This window comes from Pseudorasbora parva, chromosome 14 (assembly GCF_024679245.1).
Source record: "Pseudorasbora parva isolate DD20220531a chromosome 14, ASM2467924v1, whole genome shotgun sequence".
NCBI classification, from domain to species: Eukaryota; Metazoa; Chordata; class Actinopteri; order Cypriniformes; family Gobionidae; genus Pseudorasbora; species Pseudorasbora parva.
The window spans coordinates 19,005,628-19,027,082 of record NC_090185.1 but is presented as its reverse complement, the minus strand read 5'-3'; the positions used below and the strand labels follow the sequence as shown (position 1 = coordinate 19,027,082).

At 38.5% G+C, this 21,455-nt stretch overlaps 1 protein-coding gene and 2 long non-coding RNA genes across 5 annotated transcripts in view; 2 read left to right on the top strand and 1 right to left on the bottom strand.

The window, feature by feature from the left end:
- LOC137039483 (calcium homeostasis modulator protein 6-like) overlaps positions 1-20,885 on the top strand; it is a 51,016-nt gene extending 30,131 nt beyond the window's left edge. The window contains exons 4-6 of one of the 3 annotated variants that reach the window (XR_010897670.1): positions 19,563-19,593; positions 20,174-20,603; positions 20,708-20,885. Coding sequence is in view for 2 of the 3 variants with exons in the window: in XM_067414787.1 (XP_067270888.1) it covers positions 12,718-13,025 (308 nt within the window). In the remaining variant the exon portion in view is untranslated. Of the gene's footprint in view, positions 1-12,717; positions 14,078-19,562; positions 19,594-20,173 lie in introns of those variants that run through there. The other 2 variants (XM_067414789.1, XM_067414787.1) reach the window with 2 other exon arrangements.
- On the top strand, positions 2,372-8,603 carry LOC137039482 (uncharacterized). The gene is made up of 3 exons (XR_010897669.1): positions 2,372-2,550; positions 2,872-2,965; positions 8,353-8,603. It is a non-coding gene; the product is annotated as an uncharacterized lncRNA (long non-coding RNA).
- Positions 16,077-19,193, bottom strand: LOC137039480 (uncharacterized). The gene is made up of 4 exons (XR_010897668.1): positions 18,856-19,193; positions 18,496-18,594; positions 18,179-18,225; positions 16,077-16,171 (listed from the first exon to the last, which is right to left on the bottom strand). It is a non-coding gene; the product is annotated as an uncharacterized lncRNA (long non-coding RNA).
- Positions 20,886-21,455: the final 570 nt, after the last annotated feature.

The window sequence follows — 21,455 nt, the reverse complement described above, 5'->3', positions numbered from 1 at the left end:
GACCAAGATGTGAATGTTAATTTTCTCTGCGAAATTTTTGTTGTTTTTACCATTTACAGACATTGTATTTTGACAAGCTGCAACTAGACATTTTATCAGATCATATATGGTCAGTCTATTCTAAAGGGCTTTGCGACGTTAAATTGCGAAGATCTTGAGTTGTCCCTGAAGGACGTGTCCGTGTCGGTTTCACAAAATTTGATGAACTCAGTCATACAATGTCCGATCAGCCCCAAACTTCACATTTCATTGGATTCCCCAAGCTTAGCATGTTTGATAAGAGTCCTGGTCTGAAGACAACTACATGCCAATATTCAGTTAGTTATAGCGGCACCTGTGGCCAACAGAAAATGCTTTACCCTGTCATTCATTCCCTGGAACGCAATAAAATATGGCATCAAGTGTCAAAGGCCCAACTTTATATTAGGTGGCCTTAACTACTATGTACTTACATCAAAAAGTAAGTACACTGTACTTATAGTGTTCATATTATATTGCAAAGCATTTCTGCTGATATTGAGGTGGGATACGGGTAGAGTTAGGGACAGGTGTGGTGGTGTGTGTAAGTTTAAGGGTAGGGTTAGGTGTAAGGGAAGTGCCAACAGTGTAATTACAAATGTAACTACAGAAATTAATTACAGACGTAATTACATACAGGTATTTTTGAAAAAGTAAGTACAATGTAAAAACATGTATGTACACAATAAGTGCATTGTATCAAATGATTATTTACAATGTTAGTACATAGTAGTTAAGGCCACCTAATATAAAGTGGGTCCGTGTGAAATATGCTAGAAACATGTTAAATCATGCAACACTGGGCTAAGTGCTAATGTATATGATTAACGCCTCAAAACAAGAAGTTGATGTAACTCAGGCATACAATGTCCAATCCAAACTTAACTTTTTCCACATTTTGTTATGTTGTCTACAGACAATACCCCATAATGACATGGGAAAATGTTTAAATATTTGCAAACTTTTTAAAAAGAACTAAAGAAATCATATGTACACAATTATTCACAGCCTTTGCTCAATACTTTGTTTTGAAGCACCTTTGGTACCAATTACAGCCTCAAGTCTTTTTGAGTATGATGTAGAGGGCTGCATTGGGATTGAGTCCCGCCAGGTCCCGCGGGACCCAACGCAAATCTCGCGGGAGCGGGCGGTTTGAATTTTGCTGCGGGCGGGAATGGGTGGCTAAAAAAAAACACAGCAGGATAGGGTGGTTGCCTAGCGCCATGATGGAGAAGATGTCAATAGATGATGTAGAAAAGAACCTCAAATGAGGTATTTACAGCACAAAAGCTAAGCAAGGAAAGTCTGACATTTGGAGAAGTTTCTCAATTGTTTGTGATAAAGATGGAAAGGAGCTGGACTTTGTTCATTGTGACAAATGTGCAAAAATACTCATCTACAATGGGCTCAAATTCTGCACGTCTGGGTTGAGGCGACACACCTGCTCTGTTCTCCCCGGTCAAAGTTTTCATGTAGCCTAGTTTTTCATACTCTCTCTCTCTCTCTCTCTCTCTCTCTCTCTCTCTCTCTCTCTCTCTCTCTCTCTCTCTCTCTCTCTCTCTCTATTTTTATGTGCAAAGTTTTTGATGAAAACAAAATTATATTTGAATGTATTGTGTTTTTCTTTTTCTTTTCTTTTTTTTTTTTTTTACATGCAGGCCAGGGAAACGAAACAAAAAACCCCATGAGTCTCTTTAATAATATCAATACAAATAGGCCTACGTGTTTTGTTTTTTTCCTGCGGGACGGGAGAAGACACAAAATCAATGCATCTCTATTATTGTGCAGGAATACATTCTCAGAGTTTTGCGGGTGCGGGCGGGAGTGGACATACATATTGCGGGAGCGGGGGGAAGTGTAACATACGTTGCGGGAGCGGGCGGTAATGGTCAGAAATTCGGCAGGCGTGAGTGGGATGAAGAAAACAGTCCCGCGCAGGGCTGTAGTATGATGACACAAGCTTGATGACAATTTTTTATGGCATATTTTGATTCGATTTGATCAGATTATGTGTTTTAATACTGTAACAAAAACCTTGAACTTCCATGCAAAGCCAAGAGTCTAATTGCCCAACTAAAGCCAACACTGATCACCATAATGGTGACCAAAAAATTTAACAAAACTTTAACATCTTAGCCTCTGTTTATTTTCAATAAGAGCTTCTATAGATGTCTTTCAGGGATGAATCCAAACTCTGCAGGACAGCGACTCACTAGGACCAAACTTGCCTAGTCCTGCTCTAAGTAGAGTTAGAGTAAAACATGTTTACCCCCAAGGGAAAAACATTGTGTGTGTGTGTGTGCTTGTGACTTTTTAGCTCCCCCCACAACATGCCTTATGAACTCGGCTGTTTTCGGAAAGAATTTGTACAGCATATCTGTCTTTTGTAAATCTGGTAAAACTAAAGACTTTTCGGGGTTATGAAGAATTCAATACTAGGGACTCAAGATTAACATGAGATTGGCAGAAACTATGTCTTATATACCCTTTAACAGAAGAAAGAAACTCATGCAGGCTTGGAACAGCATTTAGGTGAGATCATGGATGAATTTTCTTTTTTTGGGTGAACTATCCCTATAAGGAATAATTGAGTAAAACTCAATCAGGATGGGGTTTAGACTATCACATTTCTTCTATCTGTTAGCCTACAACAGGATGTGGGTTTCTGAACCTTTGGTACAATGTAAACTTTTCTAAAGTGCTGTAGCCTATTTACACAATGTAATATTTATACATAATACTGGGACATTATGGTTGTTACTAACTCAATAATAAATAATTCTCTATTCTTCACTGTATTGCCAAAATGCCTTCATTTATTTGTACATAATTTGAAACCTACTTCTTTTTAAGACGAGCACTTCCTGCACCTTGTCTTGTTGGGACATGCAGCACCTTTAAATGTTGATGAATCAGAATGACAGGCTGACAACACACCACAGCAAGAGTAAGTCTAAAACATAGCTTACTTTTAAATAAAGAAATACATTTATTGAAATATGTTTTGAGTATGTCCAATAACAAGGAATAGTTTTATTTTAAAAAAGTAACTAATTAGTCATACACATTTCGGCAGTGGGGCTGCAGTGGCTCAGTGGTTCATGTAGGTTGTCTACAAACCAGAAGGTTGGTGGTTCAATCCCTGGTTCCACTTGACCAAGTGTCGAAGTGTCCATGAGCAAGACACCTAACCCCAGCTGCTCCCGACGAGCTGGATGGCGCCTTACATGGCTGACATCGCCGTCGGTGTATGAATGGGTGAATGTGAGGCAAAAATGTAAAGCGCTTTGGATAAAAGCGCTATATAAATGCAGTCCATCCATTTGCAGTCCATTTCTGTAAATAATCACAATTAAAAACCTCTGCATTTTTTATTATTTTTTTTTTTATTGTAAAAAGGTCACACTTATTCTCCTTAGTAATAAAGAAATAGCTTAAAAACAGTATATTTGAAATATTTGTTGTAATAGCATCTTTTTATGAAGGATAGCAACACTGATACTGTCAGGCCCCAGTGGTGATGATAATGCACGCAGAAGAAGATGAAGAAGGACGAGGAAGATGACTTTAGTAAATAACACTTTAATGGAACTTCACCACTGGTAACATTGACTTTGATCAGGACAGGTACACAGACGGGTTTACTGACTACGACCGACAAAGACAGAGTGAACACAGAGGAAATCAGTACACAGACTGATGACAACATAACGAGGGGGACAGGTGATACAGATAATGACTAATTAACCTAACAGGGCTAAACTAAACTAGTGAAGGATGGTGGTGGCAACAGACAGATGTGTATGTTACAGTATGCCCTCTCCGAAAAGGCACGTCCTCGCACCGATCACAGGAACTTCTGAGGAGGGAGGGCGGGGGTTCCGGAGGAGGGCGCGGACACAGGACCTGGCAACAGACAGATAGACAATGAAGATAACAACACATAAGAGCACGGGGAGGAGTGGAAGGTGGGAGGAGCCACAGGATGGCCTCGAGCAGGGACATCCCGATGAGGATCCAGGTCCCAGCCAGGAGGATGCCCCAAGGCGGCGTCGCAGGAGGGAGGAGCCAAGGGTGAGTGACGTCCGACGCCACCTTGGGGATGACGACGAAGATGAAGCCCACCGCGTAGACGGAAGGCCGATGGGTGGAGCGAGACTGAAGACCTCGGCAGCCGCAACGGAGTCTCCACGACGACCCCCCGAGGTGGAAGCAAGGATACGGAGGCCAGAGGTGGAGCGGGAGCGACCGAGGGCGGAGGTGAAGACTGAGAGAAGGCAGAGCTTGCTGAGGCTGAAGGAGTGGAGTGGCAGAAAGCAGCGGACGGCTCGCAAGTCCGCGGCGGAGGCATGGCGACGTCTGATCCAGGTGGAGCTGACGTACCGAGGGAGCCCTGCAATGCCGAATGGCCGATGGTCCTTTCTGGAGCCGAGGGAGGGAGGAGTGAGGGCGCTGGTGCCAGGATGACGGGTCGAGGTGGAGTAGAGTCCCCGGAGGCTGGAGAGGGGCCACGGGCTTCAACCTTCCAAGGATCGGTGACTCCCAGCAAATCCGCGGGTTGACCGCGCCACTGAGAAGAGGCAGAGGTGAAGGTGAGGGACTGTTTGGAGGAGACTATGACTGGTCTGTAGGAGTGGTAGAAGACTGAGGAGGAGACTGAAGATAACAGATGGTGTTCACAGGACTATGTCAGTAGCTGGTAGTTTGGAGAGGTGGTGGGAGAGGGAGGATGGGTAGGGTTAACAGGAAATTGTTCTCTCCACAGGAAAGCAAACTTTCCAAGCTGATCCAGTACTCATCTCCCTTCCCTCGAACTCCACGAGGACTCCCTCGGCGATGGAATGGTCAGTCAGCTCGCACACCTGGTCAGACGAGTTCCCCTCAGGCTTTGCTGCCGAGGTCTTCTCTCTGTCTGCGGTGGGCACGTCCTGCCATTCCTCGTCGCGAGGTGGTACTGGGCTGGGTCCTGGGCTGGGTCCTGGATCAGGAGTGGGGCTGGGCGGCATCCACGATGGTGACCGGCGAGTTGCAGGATGCCATCACCCACTCCACATACGATGAGAAGCTCCCTCGAGGACCCGCCCCGGACAGCTGTGCTCATGTGGCGGCGTTGAGTCCCACAAACAGGCAGTAGTCCGGGAAGGTGCTCTAATGGGCGAGATCCATGAAGCGTTCTAAATGTCTCTTGACGGAGCTTTCTCCCTGCTCAAAGCACATTAAATCGACTGCGGGAAGGGTCATGGTGCACGCAAGGATAAAAAACGAAAAAGAAAACACTGAACACGAACTACAAACACGAATCTTGGTTGACTATCGTTCGCTTGTTTGGTCCGTCGTTCTGACTTTAATCAGGACAGGTATGCAGACGGGTGTACTGACGACGACGGACAAAGACAGAGGGCGCGTCTCAATCATCTCTCTAGTCAGGGCACTGATTAGGACATAAGTCAATGGGCTGACTCCCTGATCAGTGCCCTGACTACTGAACTAGTGAGATGATTGAGACGCGCCCAGAGTGAACACAGAGGAACTAAATACACAGACTGATGAGAACATAAAGAGGGAAAAGGTGATACAGATAATGACTAAGTAACCTAACAGGGCTAAATTTAAACTAGTAAAGGATGGTGGTGGCAACAGACAGATGTTTATGTTACAGATACTAATACAGTTACTGATGCTGCTATGAAATTGTTTTTGTTTTTTGTTTTTTTTAAACATTAATGATAGTCATCCAACATTACAGTATAATTAAAAGCAATCAATTTCAAGTAAACTTAAAACAATCTTCATATAAACCCATTATAATAAATGTAATATTTACATGTGTCCTTCCTACCTGCCTAAGAGGGAAACTGAATAGTCTAATAGAGAAATTGAAGCTACCAAACTGTATGTGTTGCATAAATAATAAATGAAATATAGAATAACTCATTGTTAAAGCAAACCTTTTCATTAGGGGGGTCATATGAAGCTGAACCCGGTCACTGTCCTTTTCTGAACCCAGAATATTCATTTACTTGAATATTTTATTGTATTTTCTTACATCTATGGCTGTAACTATTTGCATATAATTGCATGTTGTGTGAAAAGTATCAATACTCTGATAAAACTGTGATCAGAAATATAAGTTGATGATGAAACAATGCCAAGACAGATATCAAATGCAGGTTTGATTCTGGGACATGGTTCTATTTCCTCTCTGTCCCTGATCTTTTTCTTCTTCACTGACTTTATTTATTCAAAGTAGTAAAAGCCAAAAAAGATGCTGAAAGTGCTGAGAAAGTACAAAATAATGCAAGATTTAAAAAAAACACACTAATGTTTTTTTTAATCAAATTTCTTGTGGCTTTATATTTGATAACAGAGAAAGCAGTTTTATTTCCTGTTTAAAGTTACTGGACAGCCACCTTCAAATGTTGATGCAAATGCAAAACGACGCACTAACACCACATCACAACAGATGAGCCGAAACAAGAGTAAGTCATTAATTATAATAAACAGACACATATTCTAACTAAACTAATAACATAAACAGCTGTACTTTTCGCATTTTTATTAAAACCACTGAGTACTCATTTACAGTGCAGTCTGAAAAATGGCGAAATGTACTTTTAGGTCAGAGAAAAGTTAATTTCTTTATTACAGAAACTATTTTTGTACAGCTTTAAAAAAAAAATAATAATTTCACATGTAGATTGGAGCAATTTGTACTGATGCAAATAAAATGATATTCTTCTTTGTTAAAGGGCATCCGTCCACCATTTAAAGATCTTGTTAACCGGAATCCAGTTATTTCCACAGACGAAAGCAGCCAAACGCATCATCAAACTTCCCTTAAAAGATGACGCGGCCAGAAGATATTTTAGGAAAAATACATGGATTTCTTAGACAATCTCCAGTTTTCAGCTCTTTTCCACCGAGCTTGTTGTTAATGGGACTAGAGGAATTTACTGGAAAACTAGTTTTTGTATGCCCATGCAAAGAAGAGCTGAATGTAAATCTAACAGTGTCATTGTTCACTGGACCTACTCTTTTTATTTTTGCTTTAATGTATTTCGTCTTAAGGCCTTTTAAACATGGATGCAGTCGTTGTTGTGCAGGAGCAAATTATAATACTAAGCAGAACTGCCCCAAAGCTTTTGCAGCTTGTCTGATTCCACCTGTAATGTGGATCTTCTTCTTGTTACTTGATGGTAATTATGTTGCCTGTGCTAAGACACACTGGGAGGGAGTTTATGTTTTTGATGTGGAGATCAACAGGTCTTGGTGTAAACCTATGGAAGGGTTCCAGAATGAGCAAGCGCTACAGCATTTGGTTCAAACATATGTTCTCGAATCTCAGGTAAATATCATGTACTATATGAATTTTTCTTGATTTTTTAATGCCATAATGCACAATATAATTAGCTTTCTCTACTTCTCAAATGCGAAAAGGATAGTTCAGTTCCAGAAAGGTTAACGTTTGCATGGTATTTATTAAAGTAAAGTAAAGTAATCTATTTACAGATAATAGTGAGCTACAATGATTCGTGTTCAGTTGTAAGATCTTTGGTGAGGGCCCTGTCCTTAGTCCAGATCCTGGGGGATGTAGATTCGGCTGTTCCTGCCTAAAGACGAAGGCAGGGGCGGAGCCTACCCCCGATAGATGGACGGACAGGGGCCAACCTGGTGGTTATGGGGAGGATGAAGGGGAACATCAGGAATGAGTTCAGTTCTTATATACTCCAGGTGTCAAGCAGTGATTGGCCAGACCTATTAGTATGAATGACTGATGTGGCATTAGAGTCTTCTTGGAAGAATAATGCTAAAATCTCAGATTTCCCTTATTCATATGTATTTCTGTGCTCATACATAATTTAAAGAGATAGTTTAACCAAAATTAATATTCATCATCATTGACTCACCCTCCTGTTGTTTCAAACCTGCATGACTTTTGTTCTTCTGTGACTTTTGGAACGCAACATTCTTTTGAATGTTGGGAACCACTGGACTCTAAAATATTTTATCTAAAAAAAAAAATATTATTTAAAAATATGTAACTTATTTAAAACCTTATTAATCTTATTTTATATTCCACATATTTAATGTCATACAACTTTACAATGGCAAGAAGGTTGAGTATATAATTACAAAATTGTACTTTTTTTTGTGAATTATCGCTTTAAGGCAGATGCTAGCTATACTGTGTGGTTCCGTCCATTTAATTTACACCTATTTAAACCCACAACAAACCCTAACTACTATAAAATAAGAGTGCTCTTTTAACGAAACAGATTAAAGGCAACAGCATAAAAGAAATCTTAAAATGTTACTTAATGATTTCTCTTTCAGTTTACAGCTTACGTCATGATTGGTGTCTTCAGTGCCTTTGTGATTATCTCAGTGGCTATTTATGACTGCTGCATAAGTGGTAAATGTGGACGGTTACGCTGCTGTGGACAAACACCAGTGAGGAATGAGGATGAGGAACATGGTAGGAGACAATTTTAAGTATCAAAACAAATCTAAAGTATCAAGTATCAAACACTGTGCCATTTTGGTCTTAGCCTGTTACTTTCAGCACTGGAAAGACACAGATACACTATATTGCCAAAAATTTTAGGACGCCCCACTAAATAATTTTTTTAAAAATCAATTTGGATGTTACAAACACTTTCATGGCAACTGTTGTATAAAATCCAGCACCACATGCAGACGCTTCTACAAAATTGAAAGAATGGGTCGCTCTCAGGAGCTCAGTGAATTCAAGCATGTTACCATGATAGTTTGAAAGGTGAAGGATCATGTAAGGTCAGCTGTTAGTGGTATTATAACAAAGTGGAAGCAGTTGGGAACAAAATAAACACCCCACGTTAAAGTTGGGTCAGTGCATGCTGAGGCACAAAGTGGAAGCAGTTGGGAACAAAAGAAACTCCCCACGTTAAAGCGGGGTCAGTGCATGCTGAGGCTCACAGTGCGCAGAAGTCGCCAACCTTCTGCAGAGTTAATAGCTACAGACCTTAAACTCTGTGTGGCCTTCAGATTAGCTCAAGAACAGTGCATAGAGAGCTTCATGGAATGGGTTTCCATGGCCGAGTAGCTGCAGTGTCAGATGCAGTGGTGTAAAACACGCCTTTACTGGACTCTAGAGCAGCGGAGACATGTTCTCTGGAGTGACGAATAACAATTCTCTGTCTGGCAATCCGATGGACAAGTCTGAGTTTGGCTGTTTCCAGGAGAACGGTACTTTCCTGACTACATTGTGCCAAGTGTAAAGTTTGATGGAGGGAGGGATTATGGTGTGGAGTTGTTTTTTAGGAGTTGGGCTTGGCTCCTAAATTACAGTGAAATTAACTCTTAATGCTTCAGCATACCAAGACATTTTGGATAATTTCATGCTCCCAACTTTATAGGATTAGTTTAGGGATGGCTCCTTCCTGTTCCAACATGACAGAGCACCAATGAACAAAGCAAGGTCCATAAAGACATGAATGAGTGAGTTTGGTACGGAAGAACTTGACTGGCCTGCACAGAGTCCTAACTTCAACCCGATAGAACACCTTTGGGATGAATTAGAGCGGAGACTGTGAGCCAGACCTTCTCATCTAACATCAGAGCCTGACCTCACAAATGTGCTTCTAGAAGAATGGTTAAAAATTCCCATACACACACTTCTAAACCTTGTGGAAAGCCTTCTCAGAAGAGTTGAAGCTGTTATAGCTGCAAAGGGTGGGCCAACTCCATATTAAACCCAACAGATTAAGAATGGGATTTCATTAAAGTTCATGTGCATATAAAGGCAGGCATCCCAAAACGCAATTGCCGAGGTGATGCCTGGCACCATCAACAGATGTGGGAAGCAGAAGAGTGAAATGCACTCACTCGACTGCAGGCAGCTTGTGAGCGAAGTGCTGATCAGGCTGTAACACAGCGGAAAGTGAGCGGTGGTCTAAACGGCGAGCTGAAGAGCAGAGAGAGAGGGCTACGGCTGCTCGAAGTGGTGACTGCGCAGGTGCGAGCTGCTTGAGAGCGGCGAGCAGGAAGGCGGGCTGATCGACTGCACAAAGGGGCGAATATCAGCGTTGAGTGAGTCCAGCTGCTTGCTTCAATCTAAGTTCCAACAAAGAGAAGTTATCTGTATCGCAGAAGTAGAATGAAATGATTTGCCATGCTGAAACGGTCACTTTTATAGACGAGTCTCTGCCCATTTCGGCGGGCTCGAGCAGGCTCGCTCACCATTGGCTTGCGCATGCCGCACTGTTATTGGTTCAATTTCTTTAACTTTTTGAAACAGTCCATGCGCAGCATTCCCTGCGTGATTTTATAAAGGCTTCAGAATCAGAGAAAAATTAGTTTTCCCCATAGTGTCTTTTCTTATTTATATTAATAAGACGAACAACACAGTACTTGTGTAGTATTGCAAGGAAACTCTATTGCACTTTGTTTTTTTTTTTACTGATGTGGTTTAAAAATATGCTTGCTAACCATCATAATGCTTTCAAAAATCAGCTTATTATTTTCACATTCTAGTTCCATTTGGACAGGATTATTTTATAAAACAATTTAATGTTTTTAAACTAAAACCATATTATATCAGCAACTTCTCATTAATGAGTGAATGTGGAAAAAAAATCCACATTTTGATTTTTACTTTTACCATGTTATAATTGTATTTACCCATTTTTTTGTACTAAAAAACGTAGAAATTTCGAAATTACACAAACAAAACAAACACAAAAAGTACGAGCTATGATATTTAGTATTGAAAAGACCTTTTATGAGATTTATAAGAACATATATAATCTAAGATTTATTTATATATTACCAGTATTAAACCATTTGGAATGAATAGAATGTAATTACAGTTTTTCTCGATTGCTTAAACACTATAACCAGGCTTTTGAACTAAAATTTCAAAACCATAATGCCATTTATCAAAAAGCACACCCATTTCACTAAACTATAAACACTATTCCCTGTTTTGACACATGAGTCAGATTTGTTGAACTGTCACTGCAAAACTCTACACACAAATCCCTTAATTTCTCATTGCCTAGACCATGTGGTCATTTAGAAAGCACTAGCATTCAATATTGTTCACTCAAGTCAGCATAGTTTCAGCTCAATTAGCACACAATTACCCACGTGAAAACACTAAGAGTCAAAATTTAACACACATCAATCAGAACTTTCAAGATACATAAAATTGCCAGAGTCAGTTCCTTTGAGATTTGGAACAATGGATCCACAAAGAAATGAAGGAAGAGTTCAAGGAGGGAGAGGAAGAGGACGTGGGTGGTGAAGGAGGAGGAAGAGGACATGGTGAAGGAGGAGGGAGAGGAAGAGGACGTGGTGAAGGAGGAGGGAGAGGAAGAGGACGGTGAAGAAGGAGGAAGAGGACATGAAGGAGGAGGGAAAGGAAGAGGACGTGGTGAAGGAGGAGGAAGAGGACATGGTGAAGGAGGAGGAAGAGGGAGAGGAAGAGGACGTGGTGAAGGAGGAGGAAGAGGACATGGTGAAGGAGGGAGAGGAAGAGGATGTGGTGAAGGAGGAGGAGGAGGAGGAGGAGGAGGAGGAGGAGGAGGAGGAGGAGGAGGAGGAGGAGGAGGAGGAGGAGGAGGAGGAGGAGGAGGAGGAGGAAGAGGAGGAGGAGGAAGACAAGCAGTCTCGGATGACATTAGAGCCAGTTTAGTTGATTATAAGAGGGAAGTGCCAATCATATGCATATTCCACATTTTATCATACTGTAAGTGTGGGGACATGCACTGGTCTTGGTCTTGACTCGGTCTCGGCCCTTCAAAGTCTTGGTCTTGGTCTCGGTTTAGGTGGTCTTGACTACAACACTAGTGGAAAGTGTATGATCGAGAACCTTATATGCTTGTTCACTTCGTCCAAGCCATGTGTCAGTAGGCCGTGCCAGGGGTGGATCAGGCATGCAAGAGGATTTTACCCCTGCTGCCAGGCTAGGGCTAATATAGCCTGTGATGTGGATGAGATTCTCTGGCCTGACCCAGACCAAAGAAGGGAGGCTGAGGCGGAATACATTTTTTGGTTTTGGTTTTTTTTTTGTACCGTGTAGTATGAATGAATGAATAAAAATGTGCCAATGTATCCATTGGTTGTGTATTTTGTTCATCATGTGAAAAGGTTTGTGAGGAGGGGAACCACAAGTAACATAACTTACCAGTTTTGGAAATGTTGTTTTGAATTTATTGCACCAGTGTGTTAGACTATGTTGTAGTGTGTGTGATTTTGAGGGCTTGTGTATCTTGTCTGAGGGCAGAGTTTGGTTTTTCAGCAAGAGTGAATGGTTTTGAGTTTAGAGCATCATTTTGACCTGAAAATAGGTTGTTTGGGAAACTGGGTGAGACGTTATGGATTTGTGTCTATAGTTTTGAGAATATGAGGCATAGTTTCAAGAAATGTGTTTAAGCAATCGAGAAAAACTGTAAATTCCTTTGAATTTAAAACTCATGATTGCTCAAAATATTCCAAATTTATGAAAGCTACATATTTATTAATAACAAATGACATTGAATAACATCAAAACGTCTGTTGGTGCCTCAGTGAATACTTCGCTCTGAGAAGCTGTCAATCTCATTTCTCAAATATGCATTATATGCATTTAAGTGTTTAAAGCTAAAAAAGCTAAATTAATTAGCTGAAAATGACTGGAGAGCAATTGTACTATGTATGATTTTCCTGTGTGTTCAATAGGTCCTGCTACAATGGAACAGGAACTGCAAGTGTCAATGAGTTCTGCTAAAAAGAGACAGCGAGAGTCAAAGAGTTCTGTTACAGTGGGACAGAAACAACAAAAGCCAGCAAGTTCTGCTAAAGTGGAAGGGCAACCAAAGAGTTCTGCTATAGTGGATAAGGGACTGGAAGAATCAAGAGGTTCTGCTACAACGAGACATGGACCGCAAGGGTTAGGGAGGTCTGCTACAGTGGGACATAGACAGTCTACTGAAATGCAAATCCTATTATCACACACGGGGCAACAAACAGAAGCTACAAGCTTTTAAACTGTGAAATCTCAATGGAATCCCTTTTTATCTCCTAAAAAATATGTCACTTACATAAACACAGATAAAGTACCAATCATGCATTTTTGAACTTCCTCTGGCAGCCAATAGGGGCACTGTCTAATTTAAGTGTTTATGTCATGCCTTTTTTTTTTTGAAAATGTGTGAAAATATGTGTTTTTGTTTGTTTGTTTAGAACATGAATTGGTTTGGCCTTCAGTGTTGTCAACAGTCATGATTCACCTTAAATATAGTTAATCAGTAACATTTTAAACAAATACAAATCTGTATTTAATCACTCGATTAAACTGTGAACTTAAATGATTGAGCATGTTTTTAAGATTTCAGCCATTTTAAAACTGATGTCAGATGTTCAGTGGGTGGCCTCCTATTACATGAGAAAGATTTCAATATTTGAGTAGCCTCAAAAGTTAACATTTTAGTCAATCACAGAGGCATACATTTATATTGAGCAAAATAGATTCTTACAAATAGAAGTCATAATATCCTTAGGAAGTAACCACCAACAGTTTGCTGCTCAACACTCTTTTCTGTTAGGATTTATAATTGAATGGGCATATGGGCATTTCTTTGTTTTGTCTGTGTGAATGATGGTTATCATTGAATACCAGGATGTGTGGTTTTCTGCACCCACAGTACAGTGCAAGCTTTTCTCATCACGTTTTTGTAATTAGATGCTTTTTCTTTGTAATATATATATTTTAAAGCTAGTAAGAAAGGGTCAAGAACCCTTGTGGGGGGTTTTTTCCACCATAATGGTGAAAAAATACCATTATGGTGATTTCAAATGAAACCATTGTATTCATTAAAACATAAATGACATAAATAAAGTCAATCTGGTTAGTAATATGTGAAGCTAATACTGTTTGTGGAGCTGTTGAATCCTCCTCTGCGGAGCTCTTGAGAGATGTAATGTCTTATTTTACCCACATGCAATTTGCTCTTTTTTTAAGATAATGTACAAATAAATATCTTTCTAAATTCCATAATATTTTGGTTTGAAACTTTGTTCACTGTCACAGTTTAATGCTCTACCTTCGCTAAACAAAAACATAATTCAAAATATAAAAATAAAAATAAACTTTTGCATCATTCGTTCTTTTTCATTATGGTTATCTTTAATGATATTTTATAATTTATTTGTACATATTTTCATATTTTTCATCTTTGTGAAATGGTAAATTATTCAAATTTCCCCAACATTGCATTCTCTGTTCCATTTAGGCCCTGTTTACACTAGTGCATTTGCGTTTTAAAAAGCATAATTTTTGCTATGGTTAGATCTAAAAATGGCTGAAGTAGTAGACTTTGTGAAACTTAATTTATTTTTGCGGCTTACCTTATTGCATGTGCATTTGTAGGAGTTTCTCTTCCAGGCACAAAACTGATGGGAGGAGAGTATATCAATAATTCACGCAAGGTGATTTACTAATATTTGCACTCGTCAAATTTACTGGTGTTTGCAAAACTGTTTAACCCCCAGACAGCATAAGGTTTAAACAGCTTTACAACCTGAATAGAAATATTAACAAAAAAAAATCAATGAGTGCTTTTTTAAAACTATAAGCTTCACATTCCTGCTTTTAAATCTTCCAGAAATTGGCCCTTTTCGCTTCCATTGTAGCCTTAATGTTTGTAATTTTTTAAAGAAAATTAGACAAAAAATGCACAGATACTGTCCATTGAGTTGAACCTTTTCTTAACCTGGAATATTCCTTTAAGACTTGGATATTTTGTTGTATTTTCTTATGCCTGTAAATCTGCATAAAAACACACTAGTGAGAGAAAAGTAGAAGAAACATAGTGTTTTTAAAAAAATCACATTTCTTGTGGCTTTTTATCTAATAACACAGAAAGCAGTTTTCTTTTTTCTGCACAGCCACCTTCAAATGTTGATGCAAAGGTAGATTGATGCACTAACACCACACTAAAAAAAAAACAAACAAACAAAAAAACACCTTTTTACTGCTTGTTCAAATTGCTTAATTAAAATGAGCTAAAGCAACACGATTGACATTAATTGCCCTAACTTAATTTTAATGCTTTCAATCCACTTAATTACAAGTCAAATTGAAGTTTACTTAATCTGTTTGAGTTGTGTTACATGAATGATTTGTGTTGCATTAACTGAAACTGGACGGGGCTTGTTTGTTTCCAGCATGTTTTACATATGGCTAAATCAAGAGAGAGTACATGTTGTTATTTTATAGGCAAGGGTGTTATTTTATATTTTTGAGCAAGCTGAGAAAGGGGGAGACTTCATGTTTAACAGTGTTTAATATGCAATTGTATTGGAATTATTAGAACAATTTAAATCATGGGTTACCATTGTGTACACTGTAAAACCCAACAAGTTACGGTAACTCAAACCATTTGAGGAAACCGATTGCTTCAAACCAATTAAGTTTTAAAACCATTAAGTATGAGTACTGAAAACTCATATACATTGAGTTAAATTAACTCATATTTTAGTGTTGTTTAAGTGTTAAAACTTATATTTTAGTGTTGATCAATTATTAAGAGTAAACTGAACTTAAAGATTTTAAGTTAATTTTATTAATTCAGTTTGAATTCAGGTAACAAATCTAACTAAGTCTTAACAACTACATGGTTACTTAAATGGTTTTAGGAAACAGATTGCGGCAAATGGTTTAAGTTCATCAAACTCAAAGTGATTAAGTTACATAAGACTAAGCACAAGCTAACATTGGTACAAAATGAAGACAGAACAGGAGGGTATTTTTAAGTAATTTATTGAAATATAACATTTACATCATAAATACAGTATGCCATATGTTCACAAATATAACTAGACAAAAAATATTAGACTTTTTCACCAAATAAAACAGCACAAACATGTTTAAAAAAGTCATAACATTTAAATAACCAAACATATAAAATAAAAAAAAATATGTAAAAAGGTACGTTTCCTCAAAAAGCAAAAGCACTGTATGATCTTTAATGTACTCTAAGTGTATTGCACTGACCGAAGACTTGGCAGACATCCCCACCTCATCTTTAAAGACAATCAAAGCATCCAGTGGGTTTAAAGGTAACGTTCCCTCTTCCTCCTCGACAGTAAGGATGGTGACTGTTGGCTTCTGCACCTGGTCAAGCTCCTTTTTCTATATGCATTGGAAAAAAAAGTTTGTATGTCACCACATATAAGAAAATAACCCTTGTCAGGGCAGACACCATATTTCAATTTTCATAAATAAAAAAAACGTTGTTATAAGGAACGGATTATTGTTGATTTAATTGGGCGTGTGCTTATTTAAAACCCTGTAGTTCAATTTTGTAAAGATGTTAAGTTGTTTGTCAGCAAGGTTTAATTGGGGGAAAAACATTTTCAGGGGTGTATCAGCCGAATGTTCTAGACCTTGAATTGAATGACGAATTGAATTGAATTCAAGAGATAATGCACACATTGCAAAACATTTGTTTTTCATGTCAGTATGTCATAAATAGAAAGAGGCAACAGTTTACTGTCAAAGATTTGTCGCTCACATCACGCCGCATCCAGTGTAGACAACATAACGGACTATAAGGGGCTCTTTTGTCCTGTCACGCTGCTCACATCCGGTGTAGACAAGGTGAAACAAGACAGATTTGATTAACAAATTTTAAATGGATAATGGCAAGACATCCTTGGTGTAAATTACGTTCTTCTTTCAGATTAATATAATCAGAGCGGTATTAATAAATGTCCTGGTTAATCCAAGCATTATAATGGCAGTAAATGGCTGTCCAAAATTTGAAGCCAAAAAAGTGCATCTATTCATTATAAAAGTAATCCACATGACTCTGGAGGGTTATCCAGGAGAAAAATATCCATATTTAACTCGTTATAAAATAAGAAAATAACTAGTTTCCGGCGCAACGATGACGTCGGATATAGTGTAAAAAAGCATAACAGCCACGGCGTTGACGGCGGACGCAGCGTAAAAAACATAAATGATGTGACGATGATGTCGGGCGTTGCACAAGCGTTTTGAATCACGAGAGGATATTTTTCTTACACAAACCCATCGATTTAATTCAGAAGGCCTTTATTATTCCCCCGGAGCCGTGTGGAGCACTTTTAAAATGGATGGATGCACTTTTTTGGGCTACAAATTTTGGGCTGCCATTCACTGCCATTATAAAGCTTGGACGAGCCAGGACATGTATTAATATAACTCTGATTGTATTCGTCTGAAAGAAGAATGTCATTTACACCAAGGAGGACTTGAGGGGGGGAGTAAATCAGGGTGAACGATTCCTTTAAGCTTGAGCTGAGATTGGTTTATTATGTGTCAAATAAGCTTTTGCTGTGCTCAATGTATATGCTAATGAAAGCCTAAATTAAACGTTTTGAAGACTAGATTTTCAATGGACAGATTAATAAAATTCTTATGTGTTTGGAACAATATGAGGGTTGGTAATTTATGAATCATGACTGAATTTGTATTGGCAAGTGGACTATACATTTAAGACAACTTGAATGATCAACTATCAGTCACTGTAACCACACCATGCATTTATGCTGGTGGCAGCTGAAAGGTTAACATGTTGCTAAATAAATGTAATGTAGTTTTGACATGTGTCCTACCTTGTGTCTTGAAAACATCTCCTGACTCTTCCTTTTAAATAGTAACAGACCTGCCAGGATCGTAGTTTTTTTTATGATTCATGACAAGACTTCTTTCAACCACTGCAAATCTAGCATTGCCAATTACCTTACACCTTTACAAACCCAAGGCAACTTCAGGATAACTGCCAGTGAAAATATAACACACGAAATGTTTCTGTTTAAATTAGGAAAGCCGACTATAACAACAACTTTCAAGACTTGACCAGTATTCTCCTGAAGCAATACAACATGACTTTGAATGATAGACAGACTGGACTTTGGACTTTAAGCCTTTTAAAAAAATCATATTGCTTCAGAAGACTTACAAGTTGTGCTAAAATACATTTATGGTCATAATTACGTTTGCAAAAATAGCAATTCATTCAAAAATTAAAATTGAAGAACAAACTTATATTTGTATGAACATTATGTAACTGTTCATAACGTTATCATTTGCATTTTGCACAGTAACGTTACAAAATTCCATTGATTTGTTCAATGTTAATTCTAACTTACTTACTCATAGAATTGTAGCCACGTTGCTGCCATTGCACCTTCGTCTTTGCTCTGAAAAGATTTAAAAGCATGGCAACAATGTGTTAGTGTGAGTTTCAAATGAGAAAACGTCATGAGAAACAAATAACAGTTTAAAATTTTATCTAACGTTAGCAAAACAGGATCTAAAATGCTCCTCAAGTCACTTTGTTCACCCCGGAGCTTCAGCTGCTTTAGTCAAATTAACTAGCATCACATATGATAGAGGAAACTCGAATTCGATTAACAATACATTTAAAACGGTTGTAATATAAGGAATGCGTGAGTTTGCATTAACGTTACCTTTTGCTTTAACGTAAGTTAGTTAACGTCACTGTGGCACGAGACGAGAGACATGGAAAGATGGCCAACTGTCTCAAAAGCCAGCGTTTATCTGTCCGACTGTGAGAAAGCACAAACATATATTTTTTAATTCCCCGCTGACAAACTGCAGTGTAAAACAGCATAATTAACTCCAAACGTGTACATTACCGTTGATAACACTGGTGCAATAGCGCATTTGCTCCTAATGTTAGATTGTTTGCTGGCTAACTTTACACACAACATTATTAATCTTCGGATAAACATAAAAGAGGTACAAAAATAACACTGAAAACGTTCAAACATGAGCGAAATATGAATAAATAAGTTTGAAACGCTTACCTTTTGTTTTTCTTGACTGTAGCGCGAGCCGTCCTGCTGTGACTGGACTGAAGGAGGGAAAATGGTGCGGTTTTTGTTACCTCGGAAACTCACTGGGGTGATACTTTGACATGACTAAATGTAATGACTTTAAAAGAGCTTAATGTAAGACTGTAGGCTTAATATGAGGTAGATTAATGTATATACTATTGTTTATTTATTTATTTTATCAGCTTTTAGTTATTTAATTGGCCATAGATGTAAAATACTAGATTAAATAAATATCTGTAACTTAAACCATTAGAGTTAAAAAGTTTTAGTAACTTATTTAGATTGAGGTTTGCTTACAATAATACATTTTTGAGTTAACATCACACATATTTGTTAAGTTGAATTAACTTTTTTGGTAACATTAAGTAAAATGAACTTATTTCATTTAGTGAATTTCACTGTTAGGTTTTACAGTGTAGAAGAGTACTAGCTAATGTAGTATTATAATTCAGTTATGTAACATTAAAGTATGTGAAATTGAAGTGAATGAATGAATATATGAAATCGAATGACTGAATCATGTCAGGGAGACATGATAAAATTCACGTTGAGACTACTTAATTGGCTCACTTAAAATGTTATCATTCCATGATGTTGTTTGTTAACTTCATTGATTCATGTGGGACCGATGTACACAATTAAATATTGTAAATCAATTGTTTGTTTGTTTTTCTCAGTGAGCATCACAACAGACAAGCCGAAACAAGAGTAAGTCACTAACTATAATAAATAGACAAACATAATCTAACTAAACTAGTAACACAAACAGCTGTACTTTTCTATTAGTCACTGAGTACTCATTCACAGTGCAGACTGAAAAACACTTTTGAGAGAAAGGTAGCAGAAAACTAGTGTTTTTTATATATACAGCACATTTATTGTGGCTTATCTAATAAAACACAACACAGTTTTCTCTCCTGATTAAAGTTGCTGCACAGTCACCTTCAAAGGCTGATTCAAAGGCAGAGCGACACACTTACACACCACACCGCAACAGACGAGCCGACTCAAGAGTAAATCATTGACTAAAATAAATAGACAAACATAATAAAACTAATCTAACACAAAAAGCTGTACTTTTAATTTTTTTATTAAAGTCATTGAGTACTCATTCACAGTACAATCTGAGAAAGGTCAGAGAAAGGTTCATTTGTTTATTACAAAAACTATATTGTACAGTTTTTTTTTAAATAATTTTAAACACAAATGGCTACTATTTGTTCCCATTACTATATAATTCCATTACTGATGCAAATAACATGATATATATTTTTTTTTTTTGTTGAAGGGCAGACTACAAGAGACAGAAGGAGCCAAAAGCAGCATTACACTTCCTTTTGAAGATGGAGCAGGCATCACAAACACAAGGATTTCTAAAACAATCTCCAGTTCCCTATCAGGGAACTCGAGCTGCGTCGAAACGCTGTGAGAATGCCTCTGCGTGATTGCGTCATGAAGCGTGTGTCGAATCAGTCCAATCCGAAGACGGAACGTCATAGGCGGGTGACGTTGTAAAAGTTTTTCTGTTACTAATAGCTTCTCAGTAAAGCAGTGCTATTATTCACCTGAGCATTAGGGGGCGCTCTGGTTGGAAACATGTTACCTATTTAAGGGATTAGAGAAGAAGAAAGAGAGGAAGTTGATCCTCTATCTTCACGGAGATGCTTACTTCATGGCTTTTGCCCTGGTTGAGGAACTTTATAGTTCTAAGCTCATCTGTAAGTAATTATTTATTTTTGTTTTTCCTTTTCTTTGCTAATTATTGTTTGTAGTATACAGTTATGGGTCGTTGGTTTGTTTGTTTATTTGAATGTTTCTACAGAGGGTTTGTGTTCTGGGAAGTTCTGGAGTACTTGGGGGATTATACAACTGAGAAGATGGAATGGAGAGAATTGATTTCAACTACTGTTTGACTGTTACCTGGCGGTAAACCAAAGCTATGTTTCGAGCATTGAGGCCTTCTCTTCCAGATGAATTTGGTGGTGGAATCATCCTGACCTTTGAAGTAATTTAAGAAGGACTTATGGTCCTAACAGGTCCTAAAGGAAAGACTGTGGTTTGGGGTGCTGCTTTTGTTTGTTGTTCTCTATTTACCAATCGGGATGTGTATCATGTTAAATCTGTGTTTTATGCCATTATACTTAATACATCTGACTCATGAGCAAAATTAGTCTGTGTGATCCCTCAGTACATGTAATACTTAAACTAAAATAAAAGGGATAGGAGTTACAACGTCATAAATATAAAGCACCCGCGATAAACCCGCACCCGTATAAAGCACCCGTGAACACAAACAGAAACTAGCTTCAGTAAGTGATCTGTGTGAATCTGTCTGTCAATTTGGTGTTTTTGTCTGTCCTTAGTGAATGCTAGGCAGGAGTTTTCCACCTTTGTTAAATATTAAGAACATAAAGAGAAAAAAGAGAATTATGGCGAGTGAACAACAATTCACTAGATGTGTTCATCCCTGACCTCGCTTCATCACGGGTGGGGATACACATTCTATGTGTGCTGCTTGTTTGGGAGTGCAGCATGGCCAAGCAGCTCTTGAGGGGGCTGCTTGTGAGCAC